Source organism: Aquarana catesbeiana, linkage group LG01 (genome assembly GCF_042186555.1).
Source record: "Aquarana catesbeiana isolate 2022-GZ linkage group LG01, ASM4218655v1, whole genome shotgun sequence".
In the NCBI taxonomy this organism is placed as follows: Eukaryota; Metazoa; Chordata; class Amphibia; order Anura; family Ranidae; genus Aquarana; species Aquarana catesbeiana.
The window spans coordinates 19585834-19611786 of NC_133324.1; the positions used below are offsets into that span (position 1 = coordinate 19585834).

Consider the following 25953-nt stretch of genomic DNA (forward strand, 5'->3'; position numbering starts at 1 on the left):
ATCTCCTGAGATCCGAGAAAATATATACAGTGCTCAAATCACAATAGGTTGTACATGTATTTAAACTATCAGGTGCTCAAAGGGTTTGAACACATATCAACACTACAAATTCTGGATGCACACTGCTATACACTTTCCAGCAAACTATGCAATGAAAAAACAGGGATATTTAGTTCACATATATTGCAATACATGTTTAAGCTGACCAACTGTGTCAATGTAATCCCGCTTCTGGCCAGTCCTATACTGCCTTCCCACTGCAAATGCTACAGTGGACACCATGGGCCATAAAGGGATCAATCCCACACACCCCCTTCTTTTTCTAATTGGTCCCACATTTTGAACATTCTATAGTCTGTTTGGCTCCTAAAATGGCCCTGGAGTGATATCTGATTTCAGTGTACGGTCCTGCCAATATGTCTTAAAGGGGTTGTAAACCCATGTGTTGTTTTCACCTTAATGCACCTGGCATGGTCCATGTTGCTCTGTGTAAGGGTGTTGGGTATTTGTTGTGTCATGTGTATCTTTTCTTGAGAAACCGTTGTGCGTGATGATATTTTACTGTGTTTTGGAGGTAGCACCCGTATCGAGTCATGTACTGTATATTATGTCCTGTCATCCAGTGTGCAAATGTTATCTTCCCCATCAGGTGGTGGGGGCGTTTTCCATTTGTGTGCATGTAATCGGCAAGTGTCTGTACCATCACCTGTACCTGACACATTGGAGTAAGAGGGACCTCCTATCTCTGTTCCTCATTGTGTTCCTGTAGTTGTAGAACTATGGGAAGAAGTGGTAGATGCATCAGATACTTTTCCATCCTCAGGTGTTCTGTTACTATTTGGATTACCTCCTGTGGGGGCATTCCATCTGTAAGCCCTTCTAATTTGAAAGCCACTGAGTCTTTGGGAAATTTCTTGTCCTTTATTTTGAACCAATTGTTTGCTCTAACTTTCAACAAACTGCTTCATCTGCAATCTGCTGATATTTGACCAATTTGGTTTGGATTTCTACATCCAGTTTATTGCTTTTGGTGTCATAATGTTGTTTCAAAATTTTTAACATATTTAATGAACAGGTGGATGGGTTATCTTCCCATTGGGTATGTAATGATGTTGAGGGGTTTTAAAGTGTAGGAAAAAAATGGATCCTTAGACCCAGGGGCACAATCTTATTGGCTATGCCAGTAAAATCTTGATTTGTGTTCAATGAGTTTTTTAAGGTGAGCAAATAAGGCTGTAACCTCATTTGCCTCAACATTTTCCCTTAGTTTTGATTATTATAGGGAAAATTATTTTTTTAGAAAATTATAGGGAATACAATTAGATACCATTTACATTTTTCACTAGTTCCAATATCACTTGGTCCCCACAAAGAAAGGGGATGTATTAGCACCAATGCTGTATCCTGGCCTAGGCCAACAAGGCCCAGGCCTAGGGCAGCACTTTGCAGGGGGGCAGCACGGAAAGAGTCCCCACCGGATTGCGCTACACTGTTAATGTAGCGCCAGTTTTATAGGATGAACTGGGCTGAGAGGCACATTAGTCTAGTGCCCCCATAAAGCTGCCGCACTGCTTCCGATATGTGGCAGCCGGCATTCCGCAACTGTGGTGGGGGGGTCGCCGCTTCTAATTTTGACTGTCCTCTCATCCTGGACCACAAACCTTCCTCACTGTGCTATATGTTCTCTGCTGCACCATTGGCATGGTTATATCTTCTTAGTCCTCGCCATCAAATTTTCAGAAGTTTGGGCTTAAAGTAGAACTATAGGCAACACTTTTTTTTTTCATTTTGGATAGAATAAAGGAGGGTTATAGCCCCTGTCAGTTTATTTTTTACCATCCCTGTCCCATTGCAGAGATTTCCCTTCACTTCCTGCCCCATAGCCAAACAGGAAGTGAGAGGAAATCTATGCAAATTAAGGGAATCCACTGCCCCCCTCCCCCAGGCCCTCAGAACTAGTGTCCACACTCGAAAATTTCAGGGGTGTGGCCTTGACAGGAAGGGGTGGGTCATATTTAAATTAGGGGGTGCTCGAGCTTAGTCAGGCCTAGGGTAGCACAAAACCTAAATACACCACTGATTAGCACCCTGTATAAGGCTCAACTCACATCTATGCATGTTGCTTTTGAGCATTTCTGGAGTGCTTTTTGCTGTGCTTGCTACATTTTTGGACATGCATTTTTGATGCGTTGTGTTTTTTAAAGGACCAATTGGAACACATCACTGCTTATATCACAGAATGTCAAGTGACATTTGTACTTCCTGCTTCCTCCCTAGTCTTGGTGGGTTTTGGTGTTTAGATTATCATGGCTTCAATGTCCTTTTTTTCTAGCAGTAGCCAAAGCTACTGCTGCAGTTTTGCTTGAAGAGGAAGCCAAGGAAGAGGAACAGAGGAGAAAACGCAGATTTTGAGTGCCAGTAGGGAGCAGAGAGGGCAATTCTGGGTAATTTTACAATGACCTCCATGCCCATGAAGACAAGTTTATGGATTACACACAAATGTCTATTAAAAGGTGAATTCTTGATTTTGTACCATTATCTATCCCTACTTTTAACCATAACCCAACTTTCAATGTGAAAACTCCAGACTAAATAGGCTCAATGTAGGTGCTTGTATAGGTGACATTGTGCTTGTGGTTTTCTCAATGCCCTTTTTTCTTCACACAGTTTTGATGCTTTGCTTGGTTTACTCAGCAGCATGCTGCAATGTCAGAACACATCCTTCAGAGACTGCATTCCATCAGTTTAAAGGCTAATTATTACATTGAGGTAATTTTTTACTTTTTGGCCTAAACCTTTAACCCACAAAGCAGTAGTCAAATGAACAGGACACAGTAAGTGTGCATTTTACAAAATAACTTTATTTTTTAGTTGTTTATTTAGAATTTTGCCACAAACGTATAACTGCTTCATTCTTCCAAGCCCAAAATTGTTAAGATTACAAAAATTGTGTTTTTCTTTTTTCACATTAAATAAGTAGTAGGCTCATCCCTATATCAATTTGGTAAAAAAAAAATATTTTAGGTTTCCACCATATATGTATTTCAATTAGGGTAAAATAATAGAAAAACACAGAACTATGATTATAAATTTTCAAATTATAAAGCATAAGTGATCAGGTCTTGATATGCTTTAAGTGCTGGGAGGAAAAAGAAGGAGCACTTTCTCCATAGTGCTGGTCCTGGGCTATAGCTGGAGCATTTTGGAAATGATAGGGTGGCCTCCTATTGCCCACATCTGTTGCTCCAAAACATGATCCTGGTGGCCCAAGTGTAGATGTTAGACAGCTGGATCACAAACAACCTCCTCTAAGTGGTGGTTTGTATGGGTATGGATTTCCAGGTCTGTAAGTTTTCTGCATAGGCAGCTGGTAATATAATGGCGGGTTTGGTAAAGGGGCATAAGTGGCTGTTAGATTTGGCTGCAGCGGAATATTTTGGTCTGGGAACTGGGGAGAAATGATTTGATACATTGCATCACTGAAATTTTTATCTCAAATTTCTGGTCATCAGGCACCTGGTCAAAATAAGGCACAAGGGTATTAGTAAATTGCTGGGAGAAAGACAATTGCCCGGTAAACTAATCAGACAGCTCCTTTAATAAAGTGAACTGCTTTTTATTGGCCCCCCTCTTAGTTGTATGCCAATTTGGCACAGGTGCAGCAGCCCCTTCTGCCATTTGTGGACTTGGAGATCCTGTGTTTACAGGCTCCTGTGTTGGAGCTAATGGGTTTTCTTCAGCAGGTTCATCATCCCAGCAGGTGTCTGTGCTGCAAATCACAAAACAAACCAAACCATTTTTTTTTTTTTTAAGGGAGGCGGGTAATGGACAGAAACATATAGTAAAACAAGGGATTCAGCCTGGGACTTTAAATGAAGTGGGTACCGTTTCCGCCAGTAAACATAACAGTAGTAAATACAGTATATGGTTTAATCAAGTAAAATTGTTTACATGCATAGATAACACCAACAGTTACCAAAAAAAGATATATAAACAAGAAATATTAGTACATGGATGTAATAGCAGTCATAGTACACGGGCATCATACTACCCGACTAGTTTCACGAGATCCAGCTCGCTGTTCAGGAGTGGATGTGTGTAACATTGTACCTAAGATAAAAAAGTATATAGTTGGCAAAATGGCACAGTATTAGTTATAAAGGCACAGGGTAGGAGGGGTTATGAGTCCCCATACTCACCACTGAGCTTGACCATGGCTACAGGTGTGCGGTTTCAAGATAGCGGCAGCAGGTGCCTCTCCAGGGAGCTGAGGGGGCAAAGTCAAATGGGACTCCATCAGGGGCCAAACGGCGAGCAGGCATGGCATAGGTGTAGTGATGTAACCCTAGAGACCTCGTTAATTCATAAAGAGTATAGGCTGGAAACATAAGTATGTTTGTGAGGCATCTAAAGTAGTAAAGTAGAATCAATAAGTTTTAGCATGGGATGGTAAGAAACATAGGATAAAAGAGGGATACTAACGGGTGAAAAGATAGAAAAGAAAAAGAAGTGAAAGAGGTGGACTGTGATTGTGTAATAGTAGGGTGGTAATGTATCCCTAGAAACTTCATTAGTCCATACATATAGTATAGCTTATAAACATGAGTATGTTTGTCAGGCATCTAAAGTAGTAAAATCAATGAGTATTCACATACAGATATGTATATATAAGTAAAAGGCCTGGGCCAAGGATGGTAGGGACATGGAAATGGTGGAAAACATAGGATAGCAGAGGGATACTAACAAGTGACAAGATAAAAAAGACGGAGAGGAAAGAGGGGTGGATTGTGATAGTGTAGTGAGATGTGTGATATCAAAAATAAATAAAAATGAGTGCTCTAAAATAAATAAAATAAAGCTATTTATGAGGTATGCAAGTATGCCTAAATGTAACAAGTATCAAAAGGTGAAGATGGTAAATACCTGAGTGTGGTGAATATCTTGAATATAAGAGTAATGGGACACAGCAGGCAACCTCCACAGCTGTTTGTGTCCTCAGTGCAATTGAAATGCAAGCCATGCCTGACCTCCAATTTAACCCCGGAAGACCCCAGGAGGCTCCACCCTCAACACCATGTGTGGACGGCTGACATGTGAGCACAGGAGGCGTCCACTGTCATAGGGAGACACGCAAATGCGGATACATCCCCCAGCCATCAGATGATAAAGTGCGTCCAGCTGCTCTGACGTCCGCAAAATCGCAGACGTCACGCCTCCAGAGCCTGAACATGGTGCCGATGTGTAGGTGTCCCCATCCGCCCGAAAGCAGATGGGGACAGCAGGAGACATGGAAAAGCCTCCCTTTGTACACATCGCAGCCCCCAATGCGAGACAAAAAATGCCAACGCCAGAAACATAGATTCCCAATACCCTTTTAAAAAAAATTATCTTCACATCTCCAGGATGGGTCTCAAAAATCACAGGTCCTTGGCATATGATTAGGGTGTGAAGGACTTTGCAGCCAAACCACTTCTCATGCTCCGTTCCTTTTTTAACGGCTGTTAAAGCTATCTTTGCTGCTTTGCCATCTTGTTTGCAAGGCTTTTACTTCAAAACAATGAAAACATTTTTCTTATATTTTCAGATACCTGGCAACTGGACACTCCATTTCTAGTCTACATTTGCAGTTCTTATTTGGGAAATCAACTGCTAGCTACCTAATCCGGGACACATGCTCCATCATTTGGGTAGTTCTTAAAGAGGTGGTCTTCCTGAAGCCTACACCTGATAAATGGGCAAAGAGAGCAGATATTTTCTGGCAGCAGTGCAATTTCCCTAATTGCATGGGTGCTATTGATGGCAAGCTTATACGCATCCAGAAGCCAGTAGCAGCAGCTTTTAGAACTATAATAATTTTTTTTTTTTTAATTTGTGCTTTTTGCAATGACGGATGTCAATTACCGTTTTGTATATGTCAATACAGGGTCCTATGGCAGAAGTTCAGACTAGTATGTTTACCAACTCAACCTTAGGGCATCTTCTGTAATAAAATAGGCTAGGACTACCAACCAATAGGCCACTCCCTGGAACTAGTGGGCCTGCAATGCCATAAGTCTTTGTGGCTGATGAAGCATTTGCGCTTGGGGAGCACCTTACCAGACCCTATTTAAGCCACTCTTTGAGCCCTGAATAAAGTGTGTTCAATTATCGATCCACACGGGCCGGGCCAGGAGAGTTGTTCAATGCCCTTTCGCCATACTGGCCAACAAATGGCGTTTGTTGCACACACCAATATAGCTTAAAATGCAACACACTATACAGGCTGTGAAAGCTACTTGTGCTCTCCATAATTTTATTTGAGAGCATGACGGGGTCCAAATTGAGGACACCCTTGGCAATCAGGCCATGACGAGAGCTGAACCGAGATCCACTCTGGGGAGCAGGAGTGGTGCTGCTTCCCAAGATACTTTTTGCTCATATTTCATGTCTCCAGAAGGTCAGCTAATATGGCAGCTAGATGCAATAGCCTAGATAGATCACATTAGACAGATCTTCTATACATTGTGAATGTGGGTTTTTGTTAAGCTTCTGTTTGTTCAATATTTCTTATTTTGCTTTGTTGGGAATTTGGCCCAATTTGTTTGTTGGGAATTCAGCCCTATTTTGTGGTATTTTGCAGAATTCAAAAGCAAAACTACACTAATTCCATCAAAAGTTCAACAAATGTAGCAACTTTAAACAAATTTAGGTAAATAACTAATCATACAAAACTAAACTACAAAAATGTTTTCGTCCTGCACATGTCTAAGACCCCTTTCACACCGAGGGCGTTTTGCAGGCGCTATAGCGTTAAAAATAGCGCCTGCAATCCGCCCTCAAACAGCTGCAGCCTTGTCTCCAGCGTGAAAGCCCAAGGGCTTTCACACCGGAGCGCTGCACTGGCAGGACGTCAGGAAAAGTCCTGCCAGCAGCTTCTTTGGAACGGTGAAGGAGCGGTGTGTTTACCGCTCCGCCACAGCTGCTCCCCATTGAAATCAATGGGGCAGCGCTGGGATAACGCCGCTATTGCGGAGCATTGCGGGCGGTTTTAACCCTTTCTCGGATGCTAGCAGGGGTAAAAGCGCCCCGCTAGCGGCCGAAATGTGCCGTAAATAGCGGCGTTTTACCACCGACGCTATAGACGGCTCGGTGTGAAAGGGGTCTGATAGTGACAAAAGAGAGCAAACAACACATGTACAGTGGAACATGTGCATAGTTACAGTGGATTTAAAAAGTCTACACACCCCTGTTAAAATGTCAGGTTTCTGCGATGTAAAAAAATAAGACAAAGATAAATAATTTCAGAACTTTTTCCACCTTTATTAATGCTGAAGTTTCTTTGGGGTTAATCAGAGGCACTCTTAAATGAAAATAGGTGTGTACTGACTCATATTTAACATGAGTTTGAATATGATTGCTTAAAGGGGTTGTAAAGTCTCATGGTTTTTCACCTTAATGCATCCTATGCATTAGGGTGAAAAACCTTCTCTCATGCTGCAGCCCCCAAGTGCCCCCGTTTTACTTACCTGAACCCGTTCTACTTACCTGAACCCGTTCTTTTTCTCCCCGAGGATGAGCACATCACCTGTAGCTGGTGTCTCGATTGGATAGATTGAGAGCAGCGCAGCCATTGGCTCCCGCTGTCAATCAAATCCAATGATGTGGCCGTGGGGCCATGTCCTGCTTCCTGTGTCAATAGATGCAGAAGCAGGACTCGGGAGCGATCCCGCATAGGCATCCCGAAGGCGAGCACTTCTCCCACGGGTCACTCGAGAAGAGGAGGAGCTACCAGCCTGGCTGAGGGACCCCAGAAGAGGAGGATCGGAGGCACTCTGTGCTTAACCGTCTGCACAGAAGAGGTAAGTATGATATGTTTGTTATTTAACAAAAAAAAAAAATTGAACCTTTAGTAACCTTTTAATTCTGAACATAGCTACATCCCCAGTTATAAGAGGGTGTGCACACTTATGCAACCATATTATTTTGACCCCCATAACAGGTTTACATTAGTTTTTCTGTTGAGTTGTACAGTTTATAGGTCACAATAAGGTGGAAAAAGTTCTTCAAAATGATTCTTTGTCTCATTTCTTTACCAACATTGAAAACTAACATTTTAACAGGGGTGTATGTGTGAACTTTTTCTATCCACTCTACAATTACTTACATTTGATGTCTGCTTGCTTCTTGGAGAAACTATCCCATAGTGGATACAGCTCTTTGGCAATTTCAAGCCACCCCTGGTCCTATTTTCTATGATGTTTGTGTTGTGGATCAGCAGGAGTGTAGCATACCTCCCTACTTTCTGAAGTGGGAATGAGGGACACCTATCAGCAAAAGTATGTAGGCATAGGACACTCCCCCCCTGCCACACCCCCTTAAAGGAGAATTGTACAACAAAAAAAATTTATTTGGTTAAACCCACAAGTGCTTTCTTTACCACTACTATTCCTTTATATTGGCTTATGGAATTTACAAATTTAGAGATTGAATGAAAGGTTTAACACACTGAAGCACTGTTTGATAGATAAGCAGTGCATTTTATATATAACTATATAGATCAGACCAAAATGAGGGATAAATGAGGAGGAAAGAGGGACAGAGGGACATTGCTCCAAATCAGGGACAGTCCCTCAAAATCAGGGACAGTTGGGAGCTATGGTGTAGAGATAGGTTCTTGGCCTCACCAAGCTGATCAGATGCTCAGTCCTCACCATGTTTGCTGCAGCCAAAACTGGTATTTCCTGGTTCTCAATGCATCCCGGGAAGATCTTTTTAAAGGGCAAGTGTTTGAGCACATGTTGATTTCAAAAATGCAAAAGTGTCAAAAACGCAGGACTTGCATTTGTCTTGCATGCCCATTGAAGTCCATTACATGCAAAATGCTGTATTTTGCGGGGGAAAAAGTCCCCAACCCTTTCCAAAAATGCAGAGGCACACAAATGCATTGATGTGAACGTGTTCCTTAGGAACCCATGTTAAAAAAAAAAAAAATTCCTGCATTTCTGCAAAATGCATAAAAAAACGCATTAGTATGAATCGAGCCTAAGTAATCAAATTGTGGAATTGACTCTACCCCTAGAATGGGTTTGCACACTTGTTCCCCACAATTTGTCAATTTTTGTCTGGGATCACTTGACACATTTTATATTGTTGGAAACATTTGAATACATATCTCAAGTGGGCAATCTTCACATCCATGTACTGTTGGAAGTAGAAGTCATGCCACAAGTTGTTTCAATCTTGTTGATATTGATTTAACCTAATTTCCCTCTTTGTTTTGAACCCTCATGAAGAAGCTCCAGGTCTTCCCTAGATAGTCAGCCAATTTAGGGCCCAATATTTTCCAACAACCAAAAAATGCAAACATGTAAGCATTACAATAAAGTTATCACATACAATATATTTTCAAAAGTATTGGGATGCCTACCTTTACACACACATGAAATTTAATGGCATCCCAGTCTTAGTCCGTAGGGTTCAATATTGAGTTGGCCCACCCTTTGCAGCTTTAACACCTTCAACTCTTCCGGGAAGGCTGTCCACAAGGTTTAGGAGTGTGTCTATGGGAATGTTTGACCATTCTTCCAGAAGCACATTTGTGAGGTCAGGCACTGATATTGGACGAGAAGGCCTGGCTCTCATTCTCTGCTCTAATATATCCCAAAGTTGTTCTATCAGGTTGAGGTCAGGACTCTGTGCAGGCCAGTCAAGTTCCTCCACCCCAAACTCGCTCATCCATGTCTTTATGGACCTTGCTTTGTGCACTGGTGTGCAGTCATGTTGGAACAGGAAGGGGCCGTCCCCAAACTGTTCCCACAAAGTTGGGAGCATGAAATTGTCCAAAATGCACTGTTTTTTGTTATTTTGTTTTTTTAATTATTTGCTAAACAAACAAAAAAAGACCTGAAAAGTTTGAATATAAATAATAAAAAAAAATGTTTTCTTAGTTTGTTATAACATTTTGCAAATAAGTAATTTTTCTTCTTCACTGATGGGACGCTGGTGAGGCGGCACTGATATATACATGGGGTTCTCCCTGGGACTTTGAGGTGAATATGGCTAGCCAAAAAACATATCATGATAGAAAAAATTAGTTAAGCTTACCGGTAACTTCTTTTCCAGTAGTCTTTCAGAACAGCCACATTGAGAGACCTTGGCTCCTCCTCTTGGAAACACTGCGCTAGCCCCCATAAATTTTCACCTCCCCCTGCCAGCCTCAGTTTTTTCTAGAGCACCTCCGGCTAGCTGGGGAGACACAAGAACACGTTAATAACATACTATCACATATTACATATTACTATTGTGCCTGCATTTTAGGTCTTCCTCAAGACCCCCCAAAAATTTGGGTGGGTAACTAGGGCTGTCCTGAAAGACTACTGGAAAAGACGTTACCGGTAAGCGTAACTCTAATTTTCCCTCCCCGTCTTGCAGGATAGCCACATTGTGAGGATAGACGAGCACTTACTACTTAGGGCAGGACAATGGTTTGCAATACCTTTTGCCCAAAGGCCTGATCACTTGCCGATACCAGATCCACTCTGTAGTATTTCACAAATGTGGTGAAACTGAACCATACTGCTTCCTTGCAAATCTTCTCTGGTGTTGCTCCAGCTCTTCCTGCCTGAGTAGCTGCCATAGCTCTGGTAGAGTGTGCTTTAATTCCCATGGGCGCCTCTCTAACCGCTAGATTGTAGGCCTGACTAATAGCTATCCTGAGCCATCTGGCAATGGTGCGTCTAGACGCCTTCTGTCCCTTTCTTGCTCCACAAAAAGAAATAAAGAGAGAGTCTGACTTCCTAAAACTTTGTCAGCTCTAAATAACGTAGGATACATCTCCTGACATTCAAATTATGGAACCTAAATTCCCTTTTGTTTGAGGGATTAGGGCAAAAAGTTGGCAAGATTATCTCCTGTCTTCTATGGTATTTCAAAGCCACCTTCAGTAAAAAAGCCGGGTCAGTCTTAAAAATGACTCAGTCCGAAAAAACAACACAAAAGGGAGGTCTAACTGAAAGAGCCTCTATTTCACTGACCCTCCTGGCAGTGGTCACTGCCACCAAAAAAACAGCCTTATAAGTTAGGGCACAATCTTCTAAAGGCTCGAAAGGGGGGGTTCAGTCAGAACCTGCAAGACCAGGAAAAGGTCCCACTTAGGGAAGGAAGGACCTTGCACTGGTCTCTGTCTTGAAAGGGTTCTGAAAAATCTGACCACCCAGGGGTTGGTGGCCAGGGATTTTTCTAGGTATGCGCTAAGCGCTGAGACTTGGCTCCTAAGGGTACTGATGGCTAGCCCCTTATCTGCCCCGCATTGCAGAATCTCCAGGACTGCTATAGGGCTCTGCACCTTAATAGAGTTTTCTAGGCACCATACTCTAAAGCGCCCCCAAACCTTTTGGTAGATTTGGCATGTCTCCTCTATTTTACTATCAAGGAGGTGGCTACTAGTTGTTCAGAAAAGCCTTTGCTTTTTAGTATCTCCTCTTCAGAAGCCAGGCTGCTAAGTTCCAGCAGCCTACCTGGGGACAGAGAACTGGGCCCTGCAATAGGAGATCCTTTCGGGTCGGAAAGGAGCCAGGGAGGTTACGCTGCCAACTGCCCGAGGATCGAGAACCAAGCCCTTTTGGGCCAGTATGGAGCCACTAAAATTAGAGTGGTGTTTTCTGAATGAAATTTTCTTAGAACTGCTGGCAGAAGCACCGGAGGTGGGAAGGCGTAGCAAACTTTGAAGTGCCAGCTTTGTGTCAGGGCGTCTACACCTAGCGCGTTTTCCCATCTGCTGAGGGAGAAAACATATGGGGCCTTTGTATTGCTCCTTGAGGCAAAAAGGTCCACCTCTGGGAGGCCCCATCTCCTGACTATGAGGTCAAAAACCTCCTGATTGAGTACCCAGTCGGCCTCTCTAAGCTGCGTTCGGCTGAGGAAACTGGCCACTACATTCTCTCCCTCCCTCAGGAACACCGCTGAAAGAGAAAGAGCATTGGCTTCTACCCAGCCGAGGATCTCGGATGCTAGGTTTTACAAGACCCCGCTTCTCATGCCACCTTGCTTGTTTATATAAGCAATGACCGAGGAGTTGTCCGAACGCACCTGGATATGTTGTCCCAGGAGGTCCCCTCTGTAGGCTTTGAGTGCCAGTCCTACTACCTTTAGTTCTTTATAGTTGGACGACCTCTTTAGTTTCTCTCTTTTTCCACGTCCCCTGTGCTAACTGAGATTCCAGGTGTGCCCCCCAGCCTCTGCCACTTGCGTCCGTGGTAATCACTCTGGACACTGTAATGATCCACAAACGCCCTTATGACTGATTTATCTGCTTCTTCCACCACCAGAGGGATCTTTTGACCCGAGGAGGAGCAGAAAGCAGCTGTGGTCCAACATCTTTAGAATCAGGGCCTGCAGGGGACGGAAGTGTAGGCCTGCCCACTGGACTGCCGGGATGGCAGAGGTTAGTAGGCAGAGGGTTGACATGGCCACACGTATTGATACCTGCTGGTTGTTCTGAAGGGACGCTACTACTCGGTCCAGTTTCAGAATCTTTTCTGGGGGGAGAAAAACTCTCTCCAACAGGTATCCTAGATAGGAAATTTGTTGAGCTGGAATTAGGTTAGATTTTTCCAGGTTTAGTAGCCATCGCAACCCTATCAGGTTTGTTTTTGTTCCAGATCCCTGATTAGTTGCTCCAAGGATGCTGCGAATAGAAGTAGGTCATCTAGGTATGCGATAATCGATACCCCCTGATTCGCAGAAAGGCCATGGCTTCTGCCATGACCTTTGTAAATACTCGGGGTGACGAGGATAGGCCAAATATCAATGCCTGAAACTGCAGGTGAATGGTTTCCACTTCTACCTTTACTGCCAGGCGCAGGAACTTTTGAAAGGTTTCCACAATGGGGACGTGGAGGTAAGTGTCTTTCAAATCCAATGACACCATGTAACAGTTCTGGGGCAGTAACGCCCTGACTGTGAATATCGATTCCATCCGGAATCTTTTGTAGACAATCACTTTGTTCAGGGGTTTCAGATTTAGAATTAATCTGTAACTTCCTGAGGGCTTTTTCACCACGAAGATGTGTGAATAAAAGCCCGTCCCTTCTTCTTCTGAATTTGTTGGGGGAAATTACTTCCCACTGTGGAAGGAAGGCCCCCAATCTTCCTCCCACTGTGACCAGTGAGTCACTGGGTCTTACGGGGCTGCTCAGGGGGGCGAAAAATCGCTCCTCCTTTTACCTTACCCCTTTGGCTCCAAGTCTTTTTCCCTTCCCCTTTGGCTCCAAGTCTTTTTCCCTTCCTCCTTTTGGCTCCAAGTCTTTTTTGCTTCCTCCTTTGGCTCCAAGTCTTTTTCCCTTCTAGCTTGGGAGGCTTTCTTTTTTGTGGACGAAACCCCCTCTTGGGTTGATTTGGGGGTTTTCGTTTCACTGGGAACGCCTTCTTTTTATCGGCGGTACGGTCTAATACTGTCTCTAGACCTGGGCCAAAGAGAAGGTCAGCGGAATGCCACACCGTTTGATTTTTGAGGCATTGTCGCCTGGCCATGTTTTGTGCCCGAGGGCTCTTCTGGCTGAGTTGGCTAGTACAGCGGTCCTGGCTGACATGTGAATCGACTCAGCCGAAGAATCCGCTATATATGCAACCCCTCGCAGAATAGTCGGAAAGGATGACAAAATAATCTCTTTAGCCGTACCTGCCTCGATGTGAGCTTGAATTTGTGTAAGCCAGTGTTCGAGGTTACCGGCCACCACAGTGACCGCTATCTCTGGTTTCAGATTACCTAGAGTTAATTCCCAGGTCTTTTTTAGCAGGGAATCAATTCTCTTGTCCATGGTATCTGTCAGAGCTCCTAGATCCTCGAAGGCCAGATCTGTGTGTCTGGACACTTGTGAGAATGCTGCGTCCAATCTGGGGTTCTTGTTCCAGATTGAGGCAGGGTCATCCAAAATTGGGAATCTTCTTTTCAGGGCTCTCGAAAAGAAGGGTTTCCGTTCAGGATCCTGCCATTCCTTTTTGACCGTTTCTATTAGGACCTCATGAACAGGAAAGACTTTCTTTTTCTGTTCCTTTAAGCCCCTATACATCTGGTCTTGGAGAAATTTTTTTTATGTCTTCCTGAATACCCAGGGTGATGTAGACAGCCCCCAGGAGGTCCTCTACCTCATCAAGGGACAACTTGTACCTTGAGGGTTTTCTGGACTCCCCGTCCCTATTCTCTCCCTCCGAATCATCCTGAGAACTGGAGGTAGCATTGTCTAGTTCCTCCCTAGCTTCCTCTCTGGAAGCGCCCGCCACTTCCTCTGCTGAAGTAGTGGCCCCAGGTTGGGAAGATGCAGAGCCCTGTGCTAAAAGTGGGGTTGTACTCTGTAATGCATGTGAGGGTTTAAGGGGAACCTGTAAACCCTCAAACAGGGTTTTAAATGATTGAAAAGTTGAGGATAATTACTTGACTGATGCCGCTAACCCCGACTCCTGCTCAGTTGCTCTTTCATTAACTAGTGCATCAATACAGTCCTTACCTAAGACCTTTTTCCAAGCCTCCCCTAGGGTATCCCTACAGGAGGCACACCTTCTTTTAGAGCTATGTGGGGTTTTTTTTCTCAGAAGATTTCTGAAATACATGGAAAAAACAAAACACCATTCAATATCCCCAGAAGACATCACATAGAGATACAACTATGGGAAGAGCCAAGTCCATCCTAGAGAATGAGGGACTTGGGCCCCCCCCCCCCCCTGCCCACCTAGAGGGGTTCCTTCCCCTCCCCCACTACAGGAACCATGAGGGGGGAGGGAAAACCTAGGTAGAGGGGGAACCCTTCCTCAGGGTGCCCTTACCTTTAGGATGGCTGGAGCTGGTATCACTGAGTGCTGTCTGAGCATCTGCTTCCGACATGCTGGTGGAGTGGCCTGTGGAGTCTATCGACTCCTCTCCAGCCCCTGTGCCTGGCCCTCTATCAGCACAGCGCAACCCGGAATCGGAAGTTGCGGGTCAAAGGAAACACATCCCCCCCGTCCCCCCCCGCCGGAAATGACGTCACCAGCCATCCGGCCCGCCTGGTTCCATCTGCGGCCTGTACACTGTACAGGGGGAACTGAGATGCCTCCTGCAAACAGCCCTGTGGCTGTGAAAGAGGGCCCCCCGGACTTCCACCAGCGCTCGGTGAAGCAAGGGAGGCAGACAAGATGCGGCTGGTAAGTACCCTGCCGCTGCCCTAAAGAACCCCTGTCTCTTAGGTAGGGACTTTTGCAAAATACAGCCCCCAGTCTCCATGACTGCTTAGGCCTGGTTCCTAGCGCAGCGTCTCCCCATCGGGGGAAACACAAATAACTGAGGCTGGCAGGGGGAGGTGAAAATTTATGGGGGCTGGTGCAGTGTTTCCAAGGAAGAGGAGGAGCCAAGGTTTCTCAATGTGGCTGTCCTGAAAGACGGGGAGGGAAAAAGTAGATTTATTACAGTTTATTGCACATATAAAACACAACAGCGATAAATGCAGGCCAATAAAATATGCAAAATATGCATACAATGTGAATATGGGTCAGTCCACATACATGGAAAACAGTATATACCAATATACAAACATCAGAGAAATGTGCAAGCATCAGTAGTACCCGACAACATTTCAGGGCACTGACTATCAGTGTGAACGATCTCCTGACAGCCTTGCCGGTTAAGGGCTCTCCTTTCCTCCAACAGAGACAGCATGGGAGGAAAGGTTTACATGTGTTTTGGACACAACTGATCACATGGTAAAGGGCTGCTGTGATTTGCCATTTACCCCAATCTATGAGCAGGACATATCAGTAGAGCGTGCTCGTTGCATGGAGGGGCGGAGTTCTTGGGGATGTCTATTGACACCCTCCTAGAAATGGCCAACTGCTGTAGCCATCGTTTGGCTACAGCACGGTCGACAAGTGGTTAAAAACACAGGGTTCAAGTATGTAACCATATGATGGTATTTTGTGAAAGACTCAAAGACTCGCTACCTCAGGATCCCACTCCTTTTATTTATTATATATATATATATATATATATATATATATATATATATATATATATATTTAGAAATCGCAACCCCCCCAATTTAAAAAAAAAAAGAATCTGCATATAGTATTCACTTTTAATATTATGGATTATCAGTACTACATATGTTGATGTATTTTGAAGATTTTTGTACATTTTTAAGTCAGATAATTTTCATAAATTATATAATCACAATAATGTAATGTGAACAACTTCGAATGATCTCTTGTAATGCCCTATAACTTGGTTCATAGGAGTGTTTTCTGGCAGCAATACTCTTGTGAAAAGTCCACTGCGTTGCATTGTGCACACTAAACAGAAGTTTGCAAAGGTTTGACATTCAATAGTACCTTTTCAAAGTATTTTTATGTTGTAATATCATATTTATAGAACAAAAATTTAAAATCTACATATTTAGCCAGTGGGTGTTTCAGAAACGTTGAATGCTGCCACTTGAAACCCATGCCCTTGTATAACCCATGAGCTGCCTGATGGCCCAATGTTGTCTCCAAGACCACTGCACTGCAACCACGCTGCCGAGCAAAATCAATGACCGTTCTGCATAGTGCTTTGGCAATTCCTCTGCCTCGGTGGCTCTCGGCAACAGACATCCTTCTCAGTTCAATATGGTTCTCCCCTCCTGGGTGAGCTGATGGAATGGCTACCACCATCCCGACAACTTTTCCTAGAGACTCGGCCACCCAGAAGCAGTAGCCGTCCCTTTGCATGTAGAATTTCTGGATATCCAGCATGTCATTGGCTAGGGAATGTCGAACATAGTGATCATAGAGGTCTCTAGTGCCAAACCACATGGCAGTGAAGACCAGGAGGAGAACTATGAAGGATATGGTCAGTGATCCAGTGATGAAGAATGTAACAAGGAAAAGAGCCAGCAAAAATATCCGGATATGTGTCAGAGAGAGTCCATGTTTGAAGGCCACTCGAGTATGTTCCAACGTTCCCTCTGCAAACAGCTCCCTCACTATATCGTAGTCACAGTCCTTGTACAGCCGAATGGTGTAATCAGACATGTTTTGTTCTGTAGGCCATAAAAAAAAAACATATTCAGCACTGTTTCAGATATTTCATTTCACAGTGATCTGTGGTATGTATTGGAAATTAGACAGATTACCCCCAAGGATAAAAAAAAATGTCCTAACCCCAAAAGTTGACAGTCCTGGAAATTCCATAGAAGGCCATACATCAAAATTTGGTCAGTTCAGCAGGGACCTGTGAACTTTCATTAAGGTATGGGCAGTCTGGTCGTTCCACTTGTGTACAACCAGCCTGCCCATACTTTAATTGAAACATATATAAATGGATCCATACCTGGATCAGCACTGCCGGTCATAGCCAGCAGCACCGATCGAGCGTCAATTTTCCAACAGGGACGTTGTAAACAAGTTGATCCATTGATCGACTTGTATCCAAGCTGCCTGTTGGGAAATGTTGTTGTCTCGATCAGCGCCACTGGCTATAGCCTGCAAGGCTGATCAGCGTGTTCCTGACAGCTGGAAAGTCTCCCCCTAATCATAATACAATAATTCAGTAGAGGGGGATTTCTCCATCAAACCTTGAATGTGTGGATGGTGAAATCAAGTCCTTTTCTTTTGTTCAGCCTGCTGGTTAAATGGGGGAAAAAGAGACTTACCTATGGCCAGCCTTACAGTTCGATCGAATGGACTGCTTAAATATGCAACTTTGATATACTGGGATGCAGAAATAACCCCAGAACTGAGAATCTTCTTGATATGGGGAAAAGGGGCAGGGATTCTAGCTCTATAATGGCAGACTACTTCCATTAGGACCATATCTGGTTCTAACAGGTACCTGAGATACTACATTATAAAAACTGAATTTGTGGTTGGGAAGTACATATATCAATGCCTAATGTATTTGAGATGTCCCTGGAACTTAGACAAATGCTGTTCACAAGGCTTTGACATCTGCCCAATTTATCATCCATCCTAGATGCCGTCATTCAATAGTCCAATGCAGGAACCTCATTGAGAATTCATTCTGCCACAGGACTGTTGAATGGTTGAGGCAAAAACTAAGCTCCTTGAAGACATAGGACTTTAGTGTTATGAGTCAATTCTCAGGACTTGACGGGTTTACTGTAAATTGAATTGATTATGCCTTTGCTACCTCATGGAAGGACACTCTTCAATTACTTTTACTGTGTAGATTCCCAATTGGAATGCTGATGGTCAAATCCTCTCCTACAAAAAGTTGCTGACATCTTATCCTTGATGAACACCCTGGATGGAGGAATCTCCTCTGCCAGCTATTGTGTTCAGATATACAAAAAGAAGATGATGGCCACACACCACAACGAGATGAATGCTTTTCAAGTTTCTTTATTGTCGCCCTGCCAGACAAATATCACAGGAACATAGCTGCAGGCAGCCTGGACACAATAGCCATCAGGATACCTGAACAGTGAGTGTATCTGACTTGATGCAGCTGATGGGTACCCTCAGAGTGCCTGAGCCCCGCTCCGGGGGTGGTGGGGGGGAGGTGTCAGTGCCTCAAGCCCACAGCCACCCCTGCTGACCTGTATACTCTGATCTGTGAGGCTGAGCTGTATACCCCGATCTGTGAGGCTGAGCTATATACCCTGATCTGTGAGGCTGAGCTGTATACCATGTTCTGTGATGCTGGAGCTGTATACTCCTGACACTATGGGTGGAAGCAATTGGAATAGAGTGGACAGAGTGGGTGGATTCTATAAGGGGTGGGGCTTATGAAAAGTGGGATAGGTCAAAAGGAAGGGCGGGGTCTATCGCCCCATCCTAAAACTTCACCAGCTGCCACAGATCCTGACCAGTTAAAATACATGTTTAAAAGAAAGAGAGGAGAGCGCCTCTAAGTATAACTGTTTTATTCAATATAGTAACATAAAATATAGCCACTTACATATAGGCAAGAAACAGTTCTCTGTGGGTCAGTAACAGGTGACAGGCTGCAGATGGAACACAGGCTGAGGCGGTGTCACTGATCCGTTGCTGCAGACGAGAGCAGAGACCCGGGATGGGAGCCGCCGCTCGTGCAGGGGAAGGAGAGGACAGCTCGCAGGGGCAGTGTGTGACGTCAGCCGAGTGGAGGAGACAACGCGTTTCAGAGCATGCGCTACGGCCGTAAGGCGCATGTGCGCTCCTTTCTCAAGTGTAGTGATAGGGAAAGGACGGAGAAGCTTATATGTGTGTGCGCCAGCTGTAACACAAACAAGCGGCTGGCCGAGATAAAAGCTCTATGTGCGGCATTATAGATACAAGGCATTGCAAGATATGGTGATGGCACATGTCTAAAGGGAGGTATAAATATGTAATAGATGATGTAATAAAAAATATATATAAAAAAAATATATGATCGCGCGCACACACATATAAGCTTCTCCGTCCTTTCCCAAGCGCCATTCATATATGTTAAAATACATATTGGTACTTGTGCCTTTCATCACCAAAAATATGGTACTAACAGACTTTCAACTTACCAAGCGGGTAAGGAGGCTACGAGTCAAGTGAACATTGTAGTCCCCCCAACCGGGGAGGGACCACACACACACACGTTGTCCTCCTACAAAGGTATGCTGGAATTTTTAATCTCCAACAAAGGCAGGCTTGAATTTATAGTTCCACTCTGAGTGGACTACAAGCTGGTAGATTAAATAGTGATTTAAATTGACTTGATTTAAATCAAAACCACCCTGACTGGTAGGCAGACTACATGTTATGGTGGTGGGACTACTAACCTAAACTCATCATGTCTTGTTGAGTGGACTACAAGCCAAAAAAAGCTCTATTTGTGTGAAAAAAGGACACAAATTTTATAGGTACAGTGTTGCATGACATGTCATTCAAAATGTGAGAGCACCGAAAGCTGAAAATTGTTCTGGTTAGGAAGGAGGTTTAAGTGCCCAGTGGTCAAGTGGTTAATTTTTTCAAATGACCATTTTTTTTAATTTCATTTAATGTAAATATAATAATAATAATAATACATTTTATTTATAATGCCCTTTTCATCAAAAGATCTCAAAGTGCTACAGATAAAAAAAAAAAAAAAAAAAAAAAAAAGAAAAGAAAAATGAGCAGTTTATACGATGAAACAAACATCTAAAAAGGACAAAAAGCTTTGCTAAAAAGAAAAGTCTTAAGACCTTCTTTTTTTTTTTTAAAAACAGTCAGCAGATTGAGGAGCCCTCAAGGTGTCAGGTAGGGCATTCCACAGGCGCGGGGCAGCTGCACTAAATGCCCTGTCTCCCATGGTCCTGAGTCTAGTTCTGGGTATATGAAGAAGGTTTGAGTGAGTGGAGCGGAGGGGACGTGTTGTGGTTTGAGAAGTTCTTTAACCACAATGCCGACCAGCCACCACAGTTGTACTGCGGCAGAATGGCACGGCTGGGCGAAACGGTGTTATGTAAAGTCGCTTTGCCCTGTTGCCACTAGGGGGCCCGATTTGGGTTATTTTTACCACAGATATGTAGCAGTATAAATTTTGGCCAAAAAAAATTGTATAACAGAACCTAAGAAAAATTTTTTTTTTTTTACAGAATTTTCGCTCTTTTTTTTTTGTTTATAACGCAAAAAATAAAAATCGAAGAGGCGATCAGATACCACCAAAAGAAAGCTCTATTTGCGGGGAAGAAAAAGGACTTCAATTTTATTTGGGTACAACGTCGCACGACCGCGCAATTGTCAGTTAAAGCGACGCAGTGCCGAATCGCAAAAAAGTGCTCTGGTCAGGAAGGGGGTAAAATCTTCTGGGGCTGAAGCGGTTAAGGTAGGGCGGGGGGCCATGTCCATGGATACATTGGTGTGTGAGGAGGGAAGCCTTGTACTCAATCCTGGCGGAGACGGGAAGCCAATGGAGTGAGAGGAGAATGGGGGTAATGTGCTCATGTTTCCGCACTCTCATCAGATCCTTGCTGCAGAGTTTTGGATGTACTGAAGCCTCTGCAGACTCTGTCTAGGAATCCCAATGAGAAGTGCTTTAGAGTAGTCCAGTCTGGAGGAGACAAAGGCATGAACCAGCTTTTTGGCATCTGGGAAGGAAGGAATGGGACGGTTTAGAGATATTACGGAGATCTTTTTGACCCCCAGATCTCATATTTAAGAGGTCCTGTCATGCTTTTTTTTTTCTATTACAAGGGATGTTTACAAAAAAAAAGTTAAAATTGGGTCACTTTTACTCTTAATATTTTATTTTTTTATTTTTTTTTTTAAAGAACAGTGTAAAAATTAAAAATAAAAGGTAAAATAAATAAGAAAAAAAAAAAAGTTTTTTTAAATGCGCCCCGTCGAGATCGTGTGCAGAAGCGAACGCATACGTGAGCAGCGCCCGCATATGAAAACGGTGTTCAAACCACACATAGGAGGTATCGCTACAATCGTTAGAGTGAGAGCAATAATTCTAGCCCTAGACCTCCTCTGTAACTCAAAAATTCTACAGGGTGCATGTTTTGAAACGTCGCCTATGGAGATTTTTAAGGGTAAAAGTTTGTCGCCATTCCACGAGCTGGCGCAACTTTTAAGCGTGACATGTTGGGTATCAATTTACTCTGCGTAACATTATCTTTCACAAAATAAAAAAAATATTGGGCTAACTTAAATGTCTTATTTTTTTAATCAAAAAAGTGATTTTTTTTTTTTTTTTTTTTTAAAGTGCGCTTATAAGACCGCTGCGCAAATACGGTGTGACAAAAAGTGTTGCAACAAAAGTATTGCAACGACCGCCATTCTAGGCTATTCTTTTATTCTCTGCAATTAGCGGACCTCTCAGATGTTGCAGAACTACAAGTCCCTTGAGGCAAAACAAGACTTTGACAGCCACAAGCATGACACCCAGAGGATGATGGGACTTGTAGTTTTGCAACAGCTGGAGGTCCGCTAATTGCATATCCCTGCTCTAGGGTGTTAGAACCCCCAAACATTATATATATATATATATATATATATATATATATATATATATATATATATATATATATATATATATATATATATATATATATTTATAATTATAATTTTTATTCTTTTTCTAAGTAATTTTCTAGCAAAAAAAACTGTTTTTAACTTGAAAAACACCAAATCTCAGAAAGAGGCTCGGTCCTTAAGTGGTTAAAATCAAAACCAATTTTTTTTTTTTTTTTTTTTAAATCATGGATTTTTATCCGCCTTGCTACCAGTGTATGTTAGGATTGGTAGTTCCACTCCCAGGACATGGAGGGATATCTAGCACTGCACACACTTAGGACCTGTAGTTGTCACGCTGAGATCTGAAGCTCTATTCCCAGGTCATGCAGGGATTCCTAGCACTGCACAAGCTGAGACTTGTAGTCCTCTTACCAAGGCATGCTGAGGTTTGTAGTTCCATACCTCCAAGACATGGAGGGATTTTTAGCACTGCACAAACCTGAGACTTGTAATTCTACCACAGCATGCTGAGGTTTGTAGTCCCACCCCACCCCTCAAAACATGGAGGGATTTCAAACACTGCAAAAGCTACCGCCACCAAGGCATGCTGAGATTTGTAGTTCTTCACCCTTCCTCTAGAGACATGCTGGGTGTTGTAGTTCTTTCTGACCCCCTGCTGAAGCTTTAGCAGCTCCATAGAAGTTGATGAGATCAGCCTCCTCCAGCTCTGGTGACCCCCCTCATATATCTGTCTTGTTCAGAGTTTGTTCACTACAAGATATTAACATGAGTTGTATAAATGGCTCTTCCCAGACATTGACATCTATACACTGTATGGTGGACATTCCATTCTAAGTACTACATCAGCCGTGTTATACCTGATAGGCGACACGTTTCCACGTCCTCTACAGTTCCTGATCACTCCCACCAGTCTATATACTGGAGTGTCATGTGACCTCACTGCAGCCTATAGAGGGAGCCGGAGCAAAGGAGCGTTACATTGTAGCTCATCCTGAGTATTAACCCTTCTGGTGCCACAGTCCATCTCACATTGCCTATGAGCATGTTTATGGCTCTTCTCAGATTGCTGAGTCATTGTAGACAGTTGGGGTTAGGGTTATTTATTTTTATTTTATTTATTATTATATGAATAATAATAAATGAATAAATAAAATGCATAAATAAAATAAAAAAATCAATAAATTAATACTAAGTAACAATAAAATAACCCTCAACTTTAACCTTACCCCTTAAAAAAAATAAAAGAATAATAAATAACTAAACACCCTAACACAAAATAAATGATTCTTATTAATTATTTTTTTTTGTTCGAGTCTGGGTGTTTGTATTAATAATAATGATAATGTATTTAATATTTAAGGTTAGATGTTAATTATGTATTAATGTATTATTAATTTGATACTTTTTTTATGCAGATTTTTAGTTTTGTGTATTTATTTATTCGTATATTACTATTTTATTTTATTTTTTTCATCTGGGTGTTTATTATTGTTTTAATAATGATAATAATTTTAATATTTAAGGTTAGGTTAAATATGTATTAATGTATTAATACATATTATTAATTTGTTACACAAATAACTAAAAATCATAAACATGTAACAACCTCCATCCTTAAATATAAAAATAAATACACAAATAACTATAAATCCTCATAAAAATATATTTATTTATTTTTTTTTTATATATTTTTAAGGTTGGAGGTTATTTGTGTATTTATTTTACATTTATTTATTTGTGTATATTACTATTTTATTTTATTTTTTCATCTGGGTGTTTATTATTGTTTATTAATAATAATAATACATTTAAGGTTAGAGGTTAATTATGTATTAATGTATTATTAATTTGATACTTTTTTATGAGGATTTTAAGTTATTTGTGTATTTATTTGTATATTACTATTTTATTTTTATTTTTTCATCTGGGTGTTTATTATTGTTTTAATAATCATTTTAATATTTAAGGTTAGATGTTAATTGTGTATTATTACATATTATTAATTTGTTACCTACATAACTAAAAATCCTCATAAAAATGTAACAACTTAATAATATGTAATAATACATTAATACATAACCTCTAACCATTAAAATTATTATTGTTAATAGTATTATTATTATTATTATTATTATTATTATTACAATAATAAACACCCAAATGAAAAAAATAAAATAGTAATAATATACAAATAAATGTAAAATATACACAAATAACTAAAAATCCTCATAAAAATGTAACAAATTAATAATATGTAGTAATACATAATTAACCTCTAACCTTGAATATAAAAAAAAATAAACACAAATAACTAAAAATTATATATAGATATAGATAGAGATAGAGATAGAGATAGAGATAGAGATATAGATATCTATATATATATATATATATATATATATATATATATATATATATATAGATATATATATATATATATAGATATATATATATCTATATTGATATCGATATAGATATATATATCTATATAGATAGATAGATAGAGATATAGATATTTTTAATATTTAAGTTTAGAGGTTAATTATGTATTATTGTATTATTACATATTATTAATTTGTTAAATTTTTATGAGGATTTTTATTTGTGTATTTTACATTTATTTGTATATTATTACTGTTTTATTTTTTCATCTGGGTGTTTATTATTGTTTTATTATTAATAATAATACATTTAATATTTAAGGTTAGAGGTTTATTATGTATTAATGTATTATTACATATTGTTCATTTGTTACTTTGAGGCATTTTGGTTATTTGTGTATTTATTTATTCGTATATTATTACTATTTTATTTTTTTTTTATTTTTTTTTTTCATTTGAGCATAACATTGTGCAGAAACGCATGAATGGCGCGTTTCCATTCATTTCTATGGGAATACAAGCGCGCCAAAAACGCCCACATCTGCCCGATTTGAGACGATTCGACCAAAAAAGCTCTAGAACTTGTCTGAGCTTCAGGCAACTTGGAGTGGAGATGTTTTTTTTTCTCCCCTAGTGTTTGAGCTTCAAGCTTCAAACAGATGTAAATGGGGCCTGAGAGCCGGCGGTCAGATTTCCCCCCCACCAGAATACACAGCAGATAGTTACAGCAGGGGTTAACCATAACCTAACCACCATACAGTCCTCAGGACATAGGTTGCAGGCTTGCATTCATGAGGGCAACAGTGAACCGGACAGAGGTTCACAGGCTAACGCAATCACAAGGGGCAACAGTTCAAAGGGCAGTCATCATTTCCAGGGCTTGAGTAACATGGCAGCAGGGTAGATTACTCACACTGGTGACTTCGGACAATTGCAGATGGTCACGAAACAGGCGGAGGATCAGAGAGGGCCCTGGTGTCCCCAGGGTCAGAGATGGCAATTGGGAGGGGTCCTGGGCATCTGGATACAGCTCAGCAGTGACCAACGGATCTATCTTGCATAGAATCATGTTTCCAGCTGTATGCTTCTTTGTGCTATGTTGTGTAGGTAACCTATTCTAATCCTTGAGTTGACAGTCTCTCCATCGAGAGGAACTGTCATGCTGTTGAGGTCATCTTTAACCATTGTCTCTTCTTTCCAGACCATCATACAAAAAAGGTTAAATTAGCACACGTTGCTATTTGTATTTACAAAGACAGCCACGCGTGAGCAGTAACGCCACGTCAAGGCTTCAACCCTTGCTACTGTCCATTCACACAACATTCATTCATGCAATCGCACACACTCTAGTCACTCTACACAACATTCATTACAAAAAAAAGGTGATGGAATGAATAAAGGAAAAAATTTGGATTGCTTAAAACAATATAATTCTATTTGAATCCTGGGGTCACACCAAAGACAAGTAGACAACTGCTATTGTGTCAAGTGGTAAAAACATTTAAAAAAAATATTTTCCTCAACATTTGGATGGTTCCTCTGAGTCCCATCTATCTTCACATGGTAACAATGATTCAGGTCTCACAAGTTAAGGGTAGGTTAACCCAGCTTGGGGAGGTTAAATTTGAGGAAAGTTATTTGTTCCATCAAA

General features: G+C 41.7%; 1 protein-coding gene across 1 annotated transcript; it reads right to left on the bottom strand.

Moving 5' to 3' along the window:
- Positions 1-15445: 15445 nt before the first annotated feature.
- On the bottom strand, positions 15446-22859 carry LOC141124166 (probable N-acetyltransferase camello). The gene is made up of 2 exons (XM_073612244.1): positions 22779-22859; positions 15446-17024 (listed from the first exon to the last, which is right to left on the bottom strand). Exon 2 carries the CDS (start codon positions 17014-17016, stop codon positions 16351-16353), a length of 666 nt encoding a protein of 221 aa, XP_073468345.1. The 5' UTR covers positions 17017-17024; positions 22779-22859; the 3' UTR covers positions 15446-16350.
- Positions 22860-25953: the final 3094 nt, after the last annotated feature.